Source organism: Xenopus tropicalis, chromosome 3 (genome assembly GCF_000004195.4).
Source record: "Xenopus tropicalis strain Nigerian chromosome 3, UCB_Xtro_10.0, whole genome shotgun sequence".
Lineage (NCBI taxonomy): Eukaryota > Metazoa > Chordata > Amphibia > Anura > Pipidae > Xenopus > Xenopus tropicalis.
In genome coordinates this window covers 89372204-89389777 of record NC_030679.2, presented here as the reverse complement: position 1 = coordinate 89389777, position 17574 = coordinate 89372204, and the positions used below count along the sequence as shown (strand labels likewise).

The following is a 17574-nucleotide window of genomic DNA, read 5'->3' as shown; positions in this document are numbered from 1 at the left end:
AGATTTTTGATGTTTGTTATACATTGCTAAAGTCTTGGCGGGCTACATGATTGATGTGAAAGCCTACAGAGTCTGCAACGAACTAACGAACAACCCAGGAGTGGCAGAAAACTTTTAGACGTATTCCAGTGTTTGGCTTTGCGTGTCAGTATACACAGCACTGGAGCGGCCAGCTTTAAAATTCTTCAGGAGGAGGGGATGAAAGCGATCAAATACCTGGGTAGTCAGTACAGGTCTGCAACCTCAGCTAAGTATGTCTACGTCCTCCAGAAAGAACAGGGCAGGTCCTTAAAATGACGCACCTCTATTGGTCAGGCACTATGCTAGCAGCCCTATAGAATGTTGGGTAGTGTAGTTCATGAGACCTGAGGCTGGGTTTAGATTTGTTAACTACAGGGAAATTAGGGAACTTATGCTGGCAAACGGGGACGCTTCACGGGGACAAGGATCCTGAAACGTGGCCTGTCCCCATAAAACGGGGCTATATGGTAACCTTAAGCTGGCCATACACGCACCGATACTATCGTACGAAACCTCGTTTCGTACGATATTCGGTGCGTGTGTGGCATGTCGGCGAGTCGACCGATATCGCAGGAAGCTGCTGATATCGGACGACTCGCCGATCGGGCAGGTTAGAAAATTTTGATCGGGCGCCATAGAAGGCGCCTGACCAAAATCTGCCGTCAGGGCTGAATTGGCAGAAGGAGGTAGAAATCCTATTGTTTGTACCTCCTTATCTGCTGTTTCAGCCCTGACTGTGTGTGGCGGATCTGACACAGTCGCACGAAACATCGTTAGATCGCCACGTGTATGGCCAGCTTTACTCTAGCATATCAGAGCTCACTAGGACTTTTAAATTTCAGCAGAGCCTATCAGCATTCAGCATAGGCTTTTTAAGCTGCTCCTTACATGCTACTATTGCAAGATCAATTTTGTTCATGAGCTAGCTAGTTCTTTGAGATTCTTGTAAACAGAATCTTGTATTTATAACTTTAGTTACAACCCTTTCTTTCTTATCTGCTCCTCCTACACATATGTTGCTTTCTGGTTGCTAAACGCAGGCTAAGACTGTCACTTGGAAGTTCAACAATTCCAAGTAAACCCAGCACACACAAACCTATACTGACCTATCTATACACTTACATGCATAAACCATATATACCAACATTTATACCATACCATTTAGTATCACAATAGCCTTTGATAGTATGCTTCACAATAGCAGACAAGGTATGGTGATCATCAGAATACTTGTACTGCATCCAGTGATAATGTTTATGAATTGAAGTTTAATTGAACAGGAAAAATGTTTTGCTGTAAATGAAACCCCCTTTTTTTTATCAGAGATGCAGAATTCTGTGGAATAATGGTAAGAAAAGTAGAACAGAAAAGTGTGCAAAGGCGCCAAGGAAATGTATTCATGTTCTTCTGATCTCCTGAAGAGTAGGAATCACCAGCTCAGAACACCAGGGCAGTACTTGTCTATTAACCCCTGGTAATATGGTCGTAGAAGCTCTACATCTGGGAGGTCCTCAGTTTTTGTATATAGGTCAAATTTACTGTGGAAAACAGAATATAGGAATTGCTAAATATGTTCTGGATTAGTTTTTCTTTACTTGACTATAACAAAAAAATATTGTTTAGTAATGATTGCAGCATTTAAGAAACCAATACCTTTATACAAAAAGAAATTTTAAAGAAAGCCCTGCATAAGGGGACAATTTTATTAGTGCATTGAATAGCATAAAGTATGATCATTCTTTTATGCTTAACCACATACTTTTAAATATTATTAAGCTATATATAGGAAACAGTCAATTCAGTGCAACTAAAAAGTTACATGGAGGGCATATGCAATTGTAAGCTGGTACAGTTCATTTGATTCACTGTGCTCAAACACATACAGCTAGGTTACATCAGCCAATTAATGGACAGAGTTCTGTGGTTTACTCCCATATTACTTCTTGTTACAGTTAGAGCTGCATTACTTCCTGTCAGGTGATCTCTGAGGGAGCACACAGCCCATAACAAAATAGTGGCTTAAGAGGAAAAAAGGGCAATATTCACTGATATATGCCAATACGGTAAAATTCCATAATAGGTCACTTATGATATAAATGATCTGTTGGTTAAGCATTCATTCTGAAGATCTAGTGTATTTATAATGTGTTATAGTAAAGTAATGTTATAGTAAAGTGTAAATCATGTAGATTCTAAAAGAAAATGTCTTTCTGTTTTGTGTGTATTGTTATCAGTTATACTTACTACTTTAAGCCAAATACCTACTTGAACTCCTTCACCCAATTTAACATTCTATGGTCCTTATCATTGCAGAGATGCTGGTAATCTCCCCCTGTGTGCCATGGGTAAAATGAATGAAACCGAATCATGTAAAGACCCTGTAACGTAAAATATTTCTTAGAAAGCTGGCACATTTCTTTAAATGGCATGCATTGCAGGGATACACATATCAGTCAAGCAACCTGGCTGGCCATCTTTCCCCTTCACCCTCCTCCCCGCATACACGCATATGAAAAAGCGTGCACACGTGCATTACTGTCGCAGGGGTTGCCGTGCAATGACAACTGGTGGAGGAGGCTATGCCTAGGGCGTCATAAATTTAGGGACGGCATGCCGCCCAGCCGCACGTAACATTTTCTCACATTCGGAGCACTGGGGATGGGGCACACAGAAAACTTCAACGCATCCTGTCCCAAGTGCTCCAAATGTGAGCTAAAAGGATGCGCATGCACACAATCCTTAGGGGAGGGGGGTGGAGAATGGCGGGCAGCATCTGGGTGCCCTAAACACAAATCCGCTAGTGTTGAACTCTATTGCCTAGTGGCCAGAAACTATACAGCACCTACTAACCCATAATCTATACATTACTGCCACCTAGTGGTCTAATCACAGAAAAACATATTGAAACACAATCTATTATTAACTCTTTCTTAAACCTACACTGGAGCTTAACATAACTACCTGCACCCCTCACCATGCAAGCTTATCTGCTATGTAAAATAAGCCTTTTCTCCTTTAATTGGCTGTCCCCATGGCTTTACAGCATCTTTTTTATGTACTATTGTAGAACTACACTAGTGTTTCTGATGCAAACACACCAGTTTTACCATTGCAGGGCAGCACTGCATTATATTTTCATATATACTTTGTGAAACAAAGGAACTTTATCAGTAATATTAATAGCAAATGCTGTGTGGCAAACAATTTACAGTAAAAATACATTTGAAACCCAAAGATGTGAGACAACATAAAGAGAAAAACAAAGGAAAGCAATGTTAACACCTATAAAGAATTTAAAATAATCACTGAAGCCCCCAAACAAGTTAATAAGTTGCTTGTATATAAATTAAGGGTCATCCAGGAGACGCTCTTACCTCTTCAGGAATGGAACTCTTATTAAACTTAAGCACTTTAAACAGGTACTCTGCAAAAACAGAAAAGCGAGAGAGATAGAAATGCACAACATCAGTCATATTCACAACACAAAAAAATAAAATAATTTATTCTGTGGTCATATGAACATATGCATATTGGTTCGGTCAAACCAATGTTCAGTGCACACAATGCACATTACTAATTACTCCTATTGATTTGTAATAAGGTCATACATACTATCTGTGGTTGTGATTGCATCTGATCACACTGTTGGCACAGAGCTGCACCATAACTGCAAACCTGAGCAAATATTACAAGCTGAATTGGATGCTATCCCACACTCAGGTGCACATTCTGATATGGAGATGTGAGATATGATTTTCCATGTTTAGATAAAATACCTCAACTTGCATGAGGCTTTTATGTGCCAGAGTACATACTTTAGCAAAATAAGGTAAGTATGTGTGTGTGTATGTAAAACAAGCTTATTAATGCCTAATCCAATGCTGCTTGCATGGATTTTACATGTTAGAAGGAAACTTCCCACAAACATCCCTTTATCCACAATATGAACCATTTGTAAAGTGCATACAATTTGCACAGGATTTCTGCCCTCATTGTACCAGTGATGTAACTATAGGGGGAGCAGAAGATGATGTGACCACGGGGGGGGGGGGGGCAAGGGAACAGGTGCTTCACAAGATCAAGTATGGGGAGAATGTAAACTGAATTATAAAATGGATAAGGGCATAATGGAAATAAATCACAATTTGCTCTCCTAAAACATGTCTTAATGATACATAAAAGCTGACTTACCATCATGGCCCCATGACATAAGCACATTCTCTAGACCACAGTTTGGCTTGTAAATTCCATATTTGGTGCTGTGCAAAGATAAAGAAAAGTCATTGATTGCTGTCAGTTTGTGGTTAGGTGTTAAGTAGCTTTGCCTCTCTTAACATTTTTCTGTGCCATTTGCACTCATTAAATATATGAAACATATGATGCATTACATTTTGTGTGGTCTAAAACCTGAAAAACTGTTTTCCAAAAACACCTGCCCCCACTCAAAGAGCACAGACAGAAAGTGATTATTGTTGTCTGAGAGGCTAAAGCTTGGGACACAAGGGGTGGATAACTGCATTTCTCCACCCGCATATAAAAAGCATGCAGAGAAAAGCAGCTTATCCGCCCCATGTGCTTTGTGGACTGAGTTAAGAGCTACCAGTTGATGGAGCCCAGGCTCATTACTGCATGATTTGGCATTTAAATTTAAGAGGTAAGTGCAATTTATCCACATTGTTGGAAATCATTACTAATTCTCAGGTTTCTTATCCCAAACCACATTTCACGATTTCACATGGGTTTTGTAACCAATATGGATTAATGATATCTTAGTTGAGATCAAGTACAAGGGACTGTTTAATGATTACAGAGAAAAAAAAATGTTTTTAAAAATGTGAACAATTTGATTACAATAGAGTGTATGGGAGATGGCCTTCCCATAATAGCTAAATAACAGGTTTCTGGATAATGGATCCCACACCTATAGTATCTATCTACCTGTTTACATTTTCTGCACTCCTGGCTCTGACTCCTGAAACAATGTTGCAAGCCACAAGATAAAAGCTTATTAAAAGACCTGGAGGAGACCTGACTCATGTTACAATGATTATCAGAGTCAGACCAAGACAGAAAGGGATAGAAAAAATCACTTTTGGCTGCAATTATATTTATAAATAAATTTAAAATATTTGAAAATGTTTAATGAATTTATATTTGGAGTCTATGAGGCTCATATGCAAGGAAATTAATACCCTTGTATATGGGTTCTATCTAAAGATACATACAGTGCTCTTCAAAAGGTTCTACAAGAGGCACTGGGGCTCTTTTACCAACACTGAACAAGATTGCATTGAACAATAACCCATAGCAACATTCAGTCAGCAATTTTTTTCAACCAGCTGCAGGTAAAACATTAAAGGAAAAATGTGATTGGTTGCCATAAGTTACTGCCCAGTGTTGTATGTAGACAAGTATCTTCATACCTGTATATTGGGTGCTTTGTGTCTGGATTGTCTCGGAATGTGGTGTCACTGAACACAATGGATTCTTGGAACTTGCATCCCACTGGGAAGGTGTCTCCGACCACTGACCACTGCATGAAAACCATAAGAGATACCTCTAGTATAAATTTAAAGCAACTGGACTTGTTTGGTAATCATTGAAGATGTTTCACTACTCATCCGAGCAGCTTCTTCAGTTCAACTTACTGGTATGGGAAGTCCTCAGCATATATACTCTTCCACTAATCCAGTAACTCCACAGCATTCCCACCTCTGTGAGTTTCAGATGTCACCTTTCTGAAGAGTTACAAAGTGCCATTGTGATTGGATTAGTGGAAGAGTATATATGCTGAGGACTTCCCATACCAGTCAGTTGAACTGAAGAAGCTGCTCGGATGAGTAGTGAAACGTCTTCAATGATTACCAAACAAGTCCAGTTGCTTTAAATTTCTTTATACTAGATATACCATGACCTGGATGAATGAAACTCTTCATAGACATAAGAGATACCATGCTTGATGGGAGAACATATCGGCAAAATATTTTTAGACATGCATGACTAAAGAAATAACACATATTCAGAAATGCTTAATAATAACAGACTGTTGATAAGTGCATAAGTGCATTGACTATGCATTCCTGCATCCGCAGGAAAAAGATTTTATTAACTCTTTTGGCGAGGTCGTGGGTGGGCAATATCGTGCTTATGTAGTCATTTAGTCCTAGGGCCAAACAATCGCATTCCAATGAAGAGAATACAAAAATTCTGAGGGAGGACCACATCAATGAGCTGATGCAGCCCTCGATAGGACAGAAAAATCAAATCTGCCCAGTCAACATCTGGCTGATTTTCACCAGATATAGTTGGGGTGGCCTCTTGAAGGGCCCCATATACAGGCAGATAAGCTGCCAAATCAGTCTGAAGGACCCAAACAGTAGGTTTAATTTGCTAATATATGACCACCTTAAGGTGTAAAAATACATTATATCTTTTGAAAAAGGCACCGGCTATCCCTCCAATGTACACAGTACAATATAGTATCATATATACAAAAAGTAAGGATTACCATTTTTATAATCAAATGTGAGCAGCAATCATAAATGTCATGTTCAGCACATCTAACCTTTAGAATCAGGACAGCACATCTAACCTTCAGAATCAGAGCTTTAATGCTGGGATCTTTCTACCTCCTGGAAAAGCAAAACTTGCACTCCAGCTTGTATAGAACTACATTTCCCTACATGTCTTATTGACAAGTTGCAGGCTTACACAAAGATTATATATTCCTATTTGAAATATTGTTTACTTGTGTTTGATTACTACATTGTGCAGATCTGACATTATCCACTTGTACCTCATGGGTCAGATTTTTCAAAATATGAGTTTTGAGCTTAAAACATAAAAACTCACCCATGTTCTATTCATTCACACGGGATTTTTAGAAGTGTATTTATCAATGTGTGAAAGTGAGAATTCACCATTTGAAAAAGTTGCTCCTAAAAATCCCATTGGAATGAATAGAACATGGGTGAGTTTTTTATGTTTTAAGCTCAAAACTCACATTTTGATCAATCTGCCCCCATGTATACTGCATTTCCATATCCAGATTCCTTACTGAATTAACAAAAGGATACGCAGTGGATAAGATAAAGACTATCCGTGAATATCTGGAGGTAGTAGGTTATAGGTTTTGAAAGCAGCTGTTGAGTAAATCACTATCATCCCTGTATGATGCCTAATTATGGCTGTGAGAGGTATCCATAAAAACAAAGGCTAAACTAACCTGAGGTTCATTATCCAGGGCCATAATTTTTCCAACATCATGAAGCAAACCAACCAGCTGAAACCAGTCTAGGAAGCAAGGACACATTAAAGCTGTTAAATTTTCAATGTAGTAGGACTATTAGGCAGTGCACTGCATGATCACAGGCCTCTAGTCACATAGCTTACTTCTAAAAGAATGTGCTAAGAAGTTGCAATTAAACATGGATAGATAAGGTCCAATGACCAAATGCATGGGATCTACTGAACTTCTGGATGATGTCTTGCTACCTCTGTAGAATTAATATTTTGTTGGCTTTTCTTCCTATTGTTTTGTTCAGTGCCTTCCTCCTCTAGTACAATACAGGAATAGTAACCGCTTGCTATTATATAGGATACATATGACAATAAGAAATGTAATACAAAAGTTTTGGGGCATACAAATTGTGGGGCATTAAATGGTTAAGATAACCATACAGAACGCAATATTCTTACGTCATTTGAGCATTTTTAAAACAACATTCTGACCATTGCTCAGTGTGGTAGGTGGAAGGTTTGAGTAATAAATATTTATTAAAAGTACATGCAAGGTACATGATGTGTGCCTTTAGTAAACATCAAACTCTTGATGCATGCCTTTGGTAAATATCAAGGTATTTAAATAAAGTCAAGATTACAGGTCACTGTTGGGCAAATTTAGGTTTCCCATGGAGGCCATTCTGCTATTGAGTCCTGTTAACACATGTATAAGGTCATTACACTATGGGACAGAGATAGGAGCTAGAACTTCACCACAGAATCTTTCCTATGAGCTTATTAGGCTCTTGTGTCAACAAGTGATTCAGAGCAACTTGGCCAGTCATCTGTGTGATCATAATGGGATCTGCAAGGAATGACACTACGGATACATAGGTTTCCAGAGGGCCAGGCAGGCAATATGAAGAATGGCCTTCCTGACCAAGAAACATCAATAAGATGAAATAGCGTGGAGCATGCCAGCAGTTAGCTAAAGGGGGGGCAAGAACTGAAAAAGAAGCCAGTGACAATGTGTTAGAAAGTTAAGCGGTGGCATGGGCATAATTTAACAGAGATAAAAAAAATGATAAAAGATGGAAACAATAGCAAAGGTGCATTGCCATTTTTCTACATATTGTTTTTGCATGCTTTTCATTTCCTCCTGTGTGTTAATATATGCCAGTGCTCAGGATTATAATAAATTGTTGGTGATTTATGTACAGGCCATGATAAATTAAACTAATAAACTGATCAGTCAGGCTTGGGCCTCCTGTGCTGAAAATTATCTGGATAAAAAATGCAATTGACATAATATTATTACTTGGAATAATTTTTATTTTCAAATCAGGTATTGTGGACTTTAACTCCAGCACTACAGTTAAAGTTATTTAGGCACCCCCAGTAATTGTAATCACTTGCCTGATACCCCAGGCTGATGCAGAAATCGCATTGGTATATGTGAGCGGGCATTCTTCTTCTTTCATTGCACATGCACAGTAGAGTGAAAAGCCAACGTTTAACAAAAAAGCTAGCCCTTTCTCTCTACCGTGCATGTGTCGGCCTGGGATTTTGAAGAAAGAAGACAGGAGGAGGAGCTTGCTCAAATGAACTCAGGCTGGTGCAATTTTCTTTGAACAGGTGCACTGGCCCAGGTTTCAGGTTAAGTAAGTGAATACAATCACTGCGGGATTCCTAATGTTAGGCTCATTAACCTTTGCTCCTCCTTTTATACTGAATATTTAGGGTTTTTATTGAATTTATTGGCAGTATCCACACACCAGAAAAACCTGAAGCAGCAGTATATAACTGCCAGGATTTGTTTTGTAACCTTATATGCAAGTTCTGTAGATTAGTCTGAAGTACGTGGTGCAGTTTTAATCACTTGTGGCTGATATATATATTATTGATGTATTCCCATTTTACTGTGCCTTAGCTCTAACTATAGGATGATGAATCCTTATGTTTGAGTACAGCAGAATTTGCTTCATACCTTTATCTGGATGAATGCGACGGATGCCCTCTGCTGTTTGATATGCATGGAAAGAGTTTGGAAAATCCACATCAGGATCAGATTCATCAACCAAATTATCCAACAAACTAAGTGCGTCCATCACACTCATTTTCCTGTGAGTGCATGAACCCCATTGTACATGCTAAAAATAAAAACCTACAGGTTATTAAACATACTGACTATAATATTATAATAAAATAATGGTTATCTGTACTGGCACAGCACAGTATACAGGTCACCAACCTAATCCATAATATACTGTATATAGGGAATGATGTTCCACCTAATGTGAAATATAAGGATGTCAGCAAGGAGACCACATAACAGGTCATGGAACTCTGAGGTGACTTTTAATATCCTCATATTTTGAACAGGGGATATGTTACAAAATTCAAATTTCAGTAAGTCACCACACAAAGTACATAACCAAGTACCGATTATAAAGATATAATTTAAAAGATATTTATGACTCTTGCGTATTATATTGAATTAAGTATCACAAAAAGATGATGTCCATAATGCCTTTTGTTGCGCTAGACAACACGACTGTTTCAGTACTAAGTAATGCCCTGAGGATCCAATACTTATGCTGCCCCACTAATTTCCTTATTTCTTATTATATTCTGTTACAGTATCTAGCAGTGTTTTATCTGTATAAGGCACAAGAGTTTCTGAGGGCTGAAGGCTGAGTTCAGTGCCGGCAGTTTGGACTTACCAGGAACCCAAACTCTAGGGCCACTTCACTGAACACCACAGATCCTGTGCAAACCACACAGATGCCCTCACCGCTACTGCTGCTACCAGCCCCCACCACCACTAATCACTTGGGCAAAGGCTCCCCAGCAGGTAGAGGGTGGGACTAATGGTAATGGAGGAAGCTGGGGGGCTGAAGCCTAAAACTGCCAGGGCCAGCCATGATTTTTCCTAGAATCCTAGAGGGCCAGTCTGACCATGGATGAGCTTAGCAAATATTAAAAGATTTTCCCACTGCCTCCATGGCATCTACCTACCCTTGTCTTTGCTTTGTATCAGAGATTCTCCTGTTGCTGACCATGGTCTGTTTCTCAGGCTCTGTTTCCTTTTTACATACTGCCATTTACACTATAAATTATTATCAGAAACAATTGCTAGAATGCTAGATCAATAAGGGAAGCAAAATCACACCTTGTACTGCTCATTCAATAAGCATGGTGCTTTGATGCATATATGGGTTCAGGGCTGGCGTTCCTTGTCCACTTGTCACCATGACAGGATACTTAATATCCTACACCTGGCACCACTCTCTAACTTGCATGTCTGAATAAGTTAGGGGCAGGTAGAAATTGAGCAATATGTGTGTACACAGGCCCACATCATCTTTGAAATATTTTTTGCACACACAATGGAAAAGAATTTAGAAAGAACTTTGGGGTCAAGATGGGGAGTGCCAACAGAACTTCCCCAGTCTGCCCCTCATGAATACAGCAATGCTAACAGCACTGTATTCAAAGGGAAGGTGGGGGCATGGGCCTTTGCACTTGATTCAGGACTGCAGATGAACTGCATTTATGGTGCAAAGTGCAGGGCAGGCTGCATGTGTGCAAAAAAACATGGTGGTTTACACCATTTTTTACACCCTGCCCAGCACCTTGTAAATGAGGCCATACATATACTTCCTATTTAAAAAAGACCAATCTTACTCTGGTTTCACTGTATTTCCTGACATTATCAGGAAATACAGTGAATATAGTAAATGGTGAGTATCATCTCACAAAGTTTACAAATGCAAATGGAAATAAGTATTTTCAGGGGAGCTTGTACAGTAAATGGCTGTTTTTTTCTATAGTGCCAGTGCTTTCTTACCTTTTCTTTCACAAACTGTACGGTCTGGTACGTGTGCATCAAGGTGTATGTCTTTCTCACTCTGTCCAGTAGAGGGCCATCCTGTGACAGACACAAGTTTAGGCAGGGTCTCTTACAGGCTATCCGTAGCACCCTATCTCATCTCACCCTCTCCTAAAAACATAATTGTTCCATACCTGCTGCAATTTCAACTGCCATTATCTCATTATTGAATGAGATGCTTTAAAGAAGCAGTAACACAAAAAAAAAAATGAAATTGTTTTATAGTAATTAAAAATAATATACTGTTGCCCTGCGCTGGTAATATGGATCTGTTTGCTTCAGAAACACTACTATGGTTTTTATAAATAAGTTGCCGTGTAGCAATGGAGGCAGTTGAAATAGGGCTAAATGGCACAGTGAATAACAGATGAGCTCTGTAGAATACCATTATATTTATGAATGCAGGGCAACAGTACATAATATTTTAATTATTTTAATTACGTTTAAACACTTTCATTTGTTTTGGTGTTACTGTTCATTCAAATGGAAAGTTCTAAACTTTTAGTATCTTATAGAATGGCCAGTTCTCAAATCTTTTATTGATTATTATTTTTAATCCTGTTATAGTTTTTACATTATTTGCCTTCCAGTTGTGCCTATTCATTTTCCAGTCTATCATTCATGCTACATGCTAAAGGGGAGTACTTTTGCAATTTACAGTTTGGTAAAAAGACAGTTAGGGTCACTGACACTTGTCTAAATGTTAATATCACAGTAAACTGCAAAAATGGCATCTCTGAATAAGATTACATCAGTTTCTTGTTGGGTTTAGATTTACTTTAAATATTTTCATTCTTTACATGTCTTCCTTTTTGGAATACCGTATATACTCGAGTATAAGCCGAGTTTTTCAGCCCTAAAAATGTGCTTTAAAAGTAACCATCGGCCTATACTCGGGTATATACGGTAATTGCACTCAAACTTCATGCAATACGGTAGTTGAGCGTGCCGGCCTCCAGCAGCGTGTTACTGTTGCTACTGTTAGTGCCAATATTTGGCAGAATGACAATGACAGTAAGTGACACAAAGAGCAGTGCTGTTACTCCACACTATTGAGATGCTTGGTTATGATATCCTTGTGCTAGCCGTGGTCCCTAGCCTTGCTTAATACACTCATATTTGTTTATATTAGGGCTGTTTGCTGGAAAATCCATAGCCTGAATAAATTGAGCTTTTCTTTAAAAATTAGTAGTCCTATGAATTACGGACCTCCAACCTCCATGCAGTGAAGTGAAGAGCAATTCTATTTTATCTGCTGCTTGCAATTTGGTGCAATTTGGCGTATTTAAAGAATACAGAAATGCCATATTTACTTATGGGATTAAAGATTTTGTATACCGGTATATGGATACTTTTCATGCTGCACCATTGAGGGGCTTATACTCGAGTCAATACATTTTTCCAGTTTTCTTAGGTAAAATTAGGTACCTCGGCTTATATTCGGATCGGCTTATACTCGAGTATATACGGTACATTCAATGCTATGTAATAAAAGCTGCATCTATTCACCTATAGCAACCAATGAGCAGGAAGCATTTACTTTACATTTTATAAGATATGGTGGTCTATTTAAATAAATAAAAGAAAAACACCTGCTTCTGCAAAGGGGAAATGATGTGTATGAGAGATGTGGCATGAGAAATATTTTCTGCTCAGTTCAACTGTAGCCCCCAAATCTCTCAGGTGTTTTGTAGAAAGATAGGTCAGATTTCTACATGGGGGTTTTGTTGTGCACAGGGTGGCCAGATGCCCTGCTATAGGAAGGACAAGTACTGCTTTTGAGCACTCTGTTCTCCATCTTGCGCCACCTCAAGAAGGACATTAAGTTTCCCTTATTTTGGGGTCTAAAAGCATTATATAAATTGCCAATACTAGAACAGTGGAAACTGAAGGCCACAATAATGATTGACTATTTTTATTATAATTTTATGTAGTTGCTGTTGGCAACAGTGTGATATTTGACAAATAATTCCCCTAAGTATATTTTGTATATTTTCTACAACCTTTTTTTTCTAGGTTTTACATGGAAAGCTTTTTTTATTTTGTTATGATTTTTTAGGAGAAAAAAAAGCTTGACACAAATAAAATGATCTTTGGAAAAAAATGTGAAGAAAATGCAATCAAGGCAAAGAAACACAATCAAGTTCAAGAACTCTATTGTGCTGTTTTACTTCAATATACAAATTTCACCACCATGATAACTGATAAATCAGTCCCACTCCCACAGTATTTGTCTGGCACCACCCTTACCTTATAATTGCGATATTGGTCATTCTCGGGCTCTGGACGGTAAGTGAGTGATGGATCCTGCAGAAAAGTGACATTCCAGTATCATTGCAATTATAAAGTGTTTTGCCACCTTTTTAAATGTATGTGTTACACTCGATGGTTGTCTACCAATGATATTTGGAAAATAAGCACTACCAGTTTACAGCACTTAAATAAATGTTAAAAAGACGTCCAACAGCCACAGCATATTCACAAAGTCCGACAATCCTGGTGAATGCACAGGTAAGTAAATGATACAACAGGAGGTTCTTCTTTAGGCTTTTATGCTGGGAGTTTTAGAAAATATCTTATATGGGCAACCATTATTTATATTTAGACTTGGAGTAAATAATCACACAATAGTTATTGCTGTCCTTTGTATATACCAGCGTTTTTCAACCGCTGTTCCGCGGCACACTAGTGTGCCGCGAGATGTTGCCTGGTGTGCCGTAGGCAGGGCCGCAATTTTTACTTTCAAAGGGGGCCCGGCGATGCTACAGTTTTTCTTAGTAGCTCGGGCCCCCTTTAATAAAACCCGGGCCCTGTCATTGGTTGCGCCCCGTGTGTACGGGTGACGTCAGTACGCACGGGGCGCAACGTTATAAAAGGGCCTGTGTTCGGTCGCGTGTAGGCAGAAGTGCAGAGGCGGCGCGCGTGAGGGGAAGATGCTGCTGAAGCCGCCGAAGAGCAGAAGTAAAATGCTGCTGGGCACCAATGTATTAGGGGGGGGCCACGGGGCACACTGACTTATGGGGGCACTGCTGCTGGGCACCAATGTACTAGGGGGGCTGGCTCTTGGCACCAATGTACTAGGGGGGCACTGCTCTTGGCACCAATGTACTATGGGGGCACTGCTGCTGGGCACCAATGTACTAGGGGGGCACTGCTCTTGGCACCAATGTACTAGGGGGGCACTGCTGCTGGGCACCAGTGTACTAGGGGGGCACTGCTGCTGGGCACAGAGTTACATTTTTTAACATTTTCTAATGGTGGTGTGCCTCGTGATTTTTTTCATGAAACAAGTGTGCCTTTGCCCAAAAAAGGTTGAAAAACACTGGTATATACAACGCTGATATATTCTGCAGCACTTTACAGAGATTATACAATATTCACATCATACTAAAATTCGTTCACATGGGACACTTTGCTGTTGGTTCTGGAGATACAGCTGCATGACAGCCATACACCCAAATGAACAAGACCACACTTGCAGCAAAAGCTGCAAATTGAGGTGGTAGAGGAGGCGAGGGGTACCTTTAAATGTCAGAAGGCAGAATGACAAAATGAGAAAATACAAGGAATCAATCTGAATCACATATTAAATTCAAGGCATAAAGATAATTAATAAATAAGATTTGACAGATACTATAATACTGGTCCAGTATTCATGAAACGCCTTATGCTGTCACCCATATTTGGCTGAGCTCTACCCAGCTGCATTGCATCTTTCTGTTTCAGTAAATGTGGCCATACATTTCTCAATGCACAGGGAGGTCCAGATAGCCTTGCAGCTAGTGATGAGCGAATATTTTCGCCAGACATGGATTCACAGCGACATTCTGCATTTTCCCATCAACAATTTTTGCCGCAAAATGGGCAGTTGTTTCAAAAAAAAGTTGCGTTTCACAAATTTTTGACGTTTCACAAATTTTTAAGCAAACGGAACAGATTCACTCTTTGCTGCTTGTAGCATTTGTTAAGGCTGGTGGTTAAAAGAGTAGCTGACAGGAAATGAGGATGAACTGCAGCGCCTCTCATTTCCACATGCACCAATTCCCCATACACAGGTTTGGGCTTTTAAAGGGAATCTAAAGTCAATTTGTTTAAATTCAAATAAGCATTCCAAATGCCAGAATTAACAGCCTTGTAATATCCAACAATTATAAATTATGCATTTGTTTTCAGATACAAGCAATTGGTTGTGCAGACTTGTACCTTCTAAAGTTCTGCAACTGTACCAGTCCTGGTGCTCAGAAGGGAAACCAGCAGTGAAGCAGTATGTGTGTATTGTACTGGTTCGACCTCCTTCATCTCATATCTAACAGAGACACTATATCAGGTCAGTGCTGGCTGCCCATTTTACCACCAGCGAGCAGGGGAAGAGGATCATGAGCAGGAGATAGTGAGGGAGAAAATACAAAGCTGCACAAATGATTGTTTGAACCTGGAAGCTAGTGTGTAATTTTGTTATTAGCTATACATTATAAAGCAGTTTATTTTGACATTTAGGGTGAAGACACACAGAGCTACTAGTAGCAGCTACTTTTTCATGACTACTATACGCCAAAAAATACCCTGCCATAGACAATACTGAGAATTGCCTCTGCTAAAACACACGAAGAGACAATTATCAGTACATGATCAGCATTGTCTATTTTAGTAGCCACGACGATTAGCCGTTAATAGTAGCTCCATTTGTCTTCACCCTTAGAGCTTTTATTTGGATTTTAAAATTTGGAGTATAGTTCCCCTTTAATTTTCCAGTTTGGACGAACTGACTGCTGTATCACAAGATGGTCCATGGAAACTGCCCCACAAATTGTTGCACATTTTGTTTGAATAATCTGCTAGTAATTTCAAAATCTGCCAAATTTCTTAAGATTATCAGAGAATATCTATCTACCGTGTAACCTACTTATTTATCAGCCTTTGCTAACAAATACTATTTGCATATACACAGATTGGTGATAGCATTCTTACAAGGTTGAACTGATTCAGATAGACAAGGGCTTAACTACTTTTCATTTTAAATAGGGAAATATGCTGTGATATCGTAGTATACTTTTGTAAAATATAATCCAGTACTAGAGCCCTCTACTGCCTTTCTCCACTAGCTTTGCACTGGAACTCCACCACCCCAGAAAGAAATGGCATGAGAGAAAGCAGAATCCAATGTATACTGAGGGCAGTATATCCTATGTATATTTACAGAAATAATCTTTTAACCCTTTTACTGCTATAAACATCAGAAACACAAGTGCTTTTCAGTGCAATGCAATTCTTACTTATGAAATGCAATATTTTCCAGTAAGATGACTTTTTTTACGTCACAAGAATAGAATGTAAATATTTCTTTGGTGGCCTAAGTGGCACAATAACACTTTTTTCCATAACATTAAACATTTACCGCACCTTTGCACTAAGTGGAATATTTAGCAAAGTTTTTACAGTTCGCTGCAGCTCACTAGAGAACACTAGAAATCCAACAAAAATAAAGAGTGCCGTTCAATTTTTCTCTGGTGAGATGCCTGTTTAAACTTTGATCAAGAAGCCCCTCAGTACTCTGGGGTTAAACATGGTATAAGCAGTGTAATAGTTAGTACTATCCGGGCCTCAGTGCAGAATTTCATCACCATCACTCCACAGTTCCACAGCATGGACCCTGTTGGGCTTTCCACTGCTTCTCCTTCATACAGAACATTGAAAGAAAGGGTTGATAATTTAACAGTGGGAGGTCATTTAAAAAATTTGCGCAGCGCAGAATTATTTGCACAGAGAACATCTGACTTTGTTTATATTTATAAAGCTGGACAAGATTGTGCAAACACAATTTTTTATTCACAGTGCGGAAGCTTTTTAAATATTTGGTATATTCGTAATTTGCAAATATTTATGCTCACACTCTGCGTCCGAATTACGTGGTGCCAGAACAAATGTTTACTAAACTGTCTTTACAAATTGGGAAATTATATTTGCAAAGTGAAAATTGGCGCTATATTCACACACAATATGCATTTCACTGCGATTCGCAAAAAAGGAAAGTTGGGCGCAGCAGTGCAAAATTTAGCCATTTAGGATAAAATATGTGCAAAACTACCATTTGCTAAATATTTTTCTCTGTACGAACTTTATAAATGACCCCCAGTGTGTCTGGGACAGTCTTTTATTATCTCAGTGACTGAGATGTTGCTATCCTGTTGCATATCCAGCAGATTTGTGTTTGTATAGCTTATTAGGTTTATCTTCATTTGCATGCTTTGAAAAGCAGAAGAAATATTAACTTAGAATAAAAACACTTGGCTATATATAAATATAACATATATATAGAGAGAGCTATTGCTTACCAGTTGAATTATTTTCATTCTTAGAGGAGTGTGAAAAACCAAATCGGGTGAGAATGGAAAAGAGTAGTGGGTGTAAAAGCAGTGTGGTGGCCCCTGATATGAGCATAA

At 39.0% G+C, this 17574-nt stretch overlaps 1 protein-coding gene across 2 annotated transcripts; it reads right to left on the bottom strand.

The window, feature by feature from the left end:
• Nucleotides 1-1269: 1269 nt before the first annotated feature.
• miox (myo-inositol oxygenase) lies at nucleotides 1270-17574 on the bottom strand. 2 transcript variants are annotated; one of them, XM_031899105.1, is made up of 11 exons: nucleotides 17467-17567; nucleotides 15338-15440; nucleotides 13385-13441; nucleotides 11093-11173; nucleotides 9230-9392; nucleotides 7247-7314; nucleotides 5445-5554; nucleotides 4213-4280; nucleotides 3396-3445; nucleotides 2287-2399; nucleotides 1270-1559 (listed from the first exon to the last, which is right to left on the bottom strand). In XM_031899105.1, exons 4-11 carry the CDS (start codon nucleotides 11129-11131, stop codon nucleotides 1451-1453), a joined length of 720 nt encoding a protein of 239 aa, XP_031754965.1. In that variant the 5' UTR covers nucleotides 11132-11173; nucleotides 13385-13441; nucleotides 15338-15440; nucleotides 17467-17567; the 3' UTR covers nucleotides 1270-1450. The 2 variants fall into 2 exon arrangements, with proteins under 2 accessions (XP_031754965.1, XP_002939418.3); XM_002939372.5 differs by lacking the exon at nucleotides 15338-15440 and having other exon boundaries at nucleotides 17467-17574.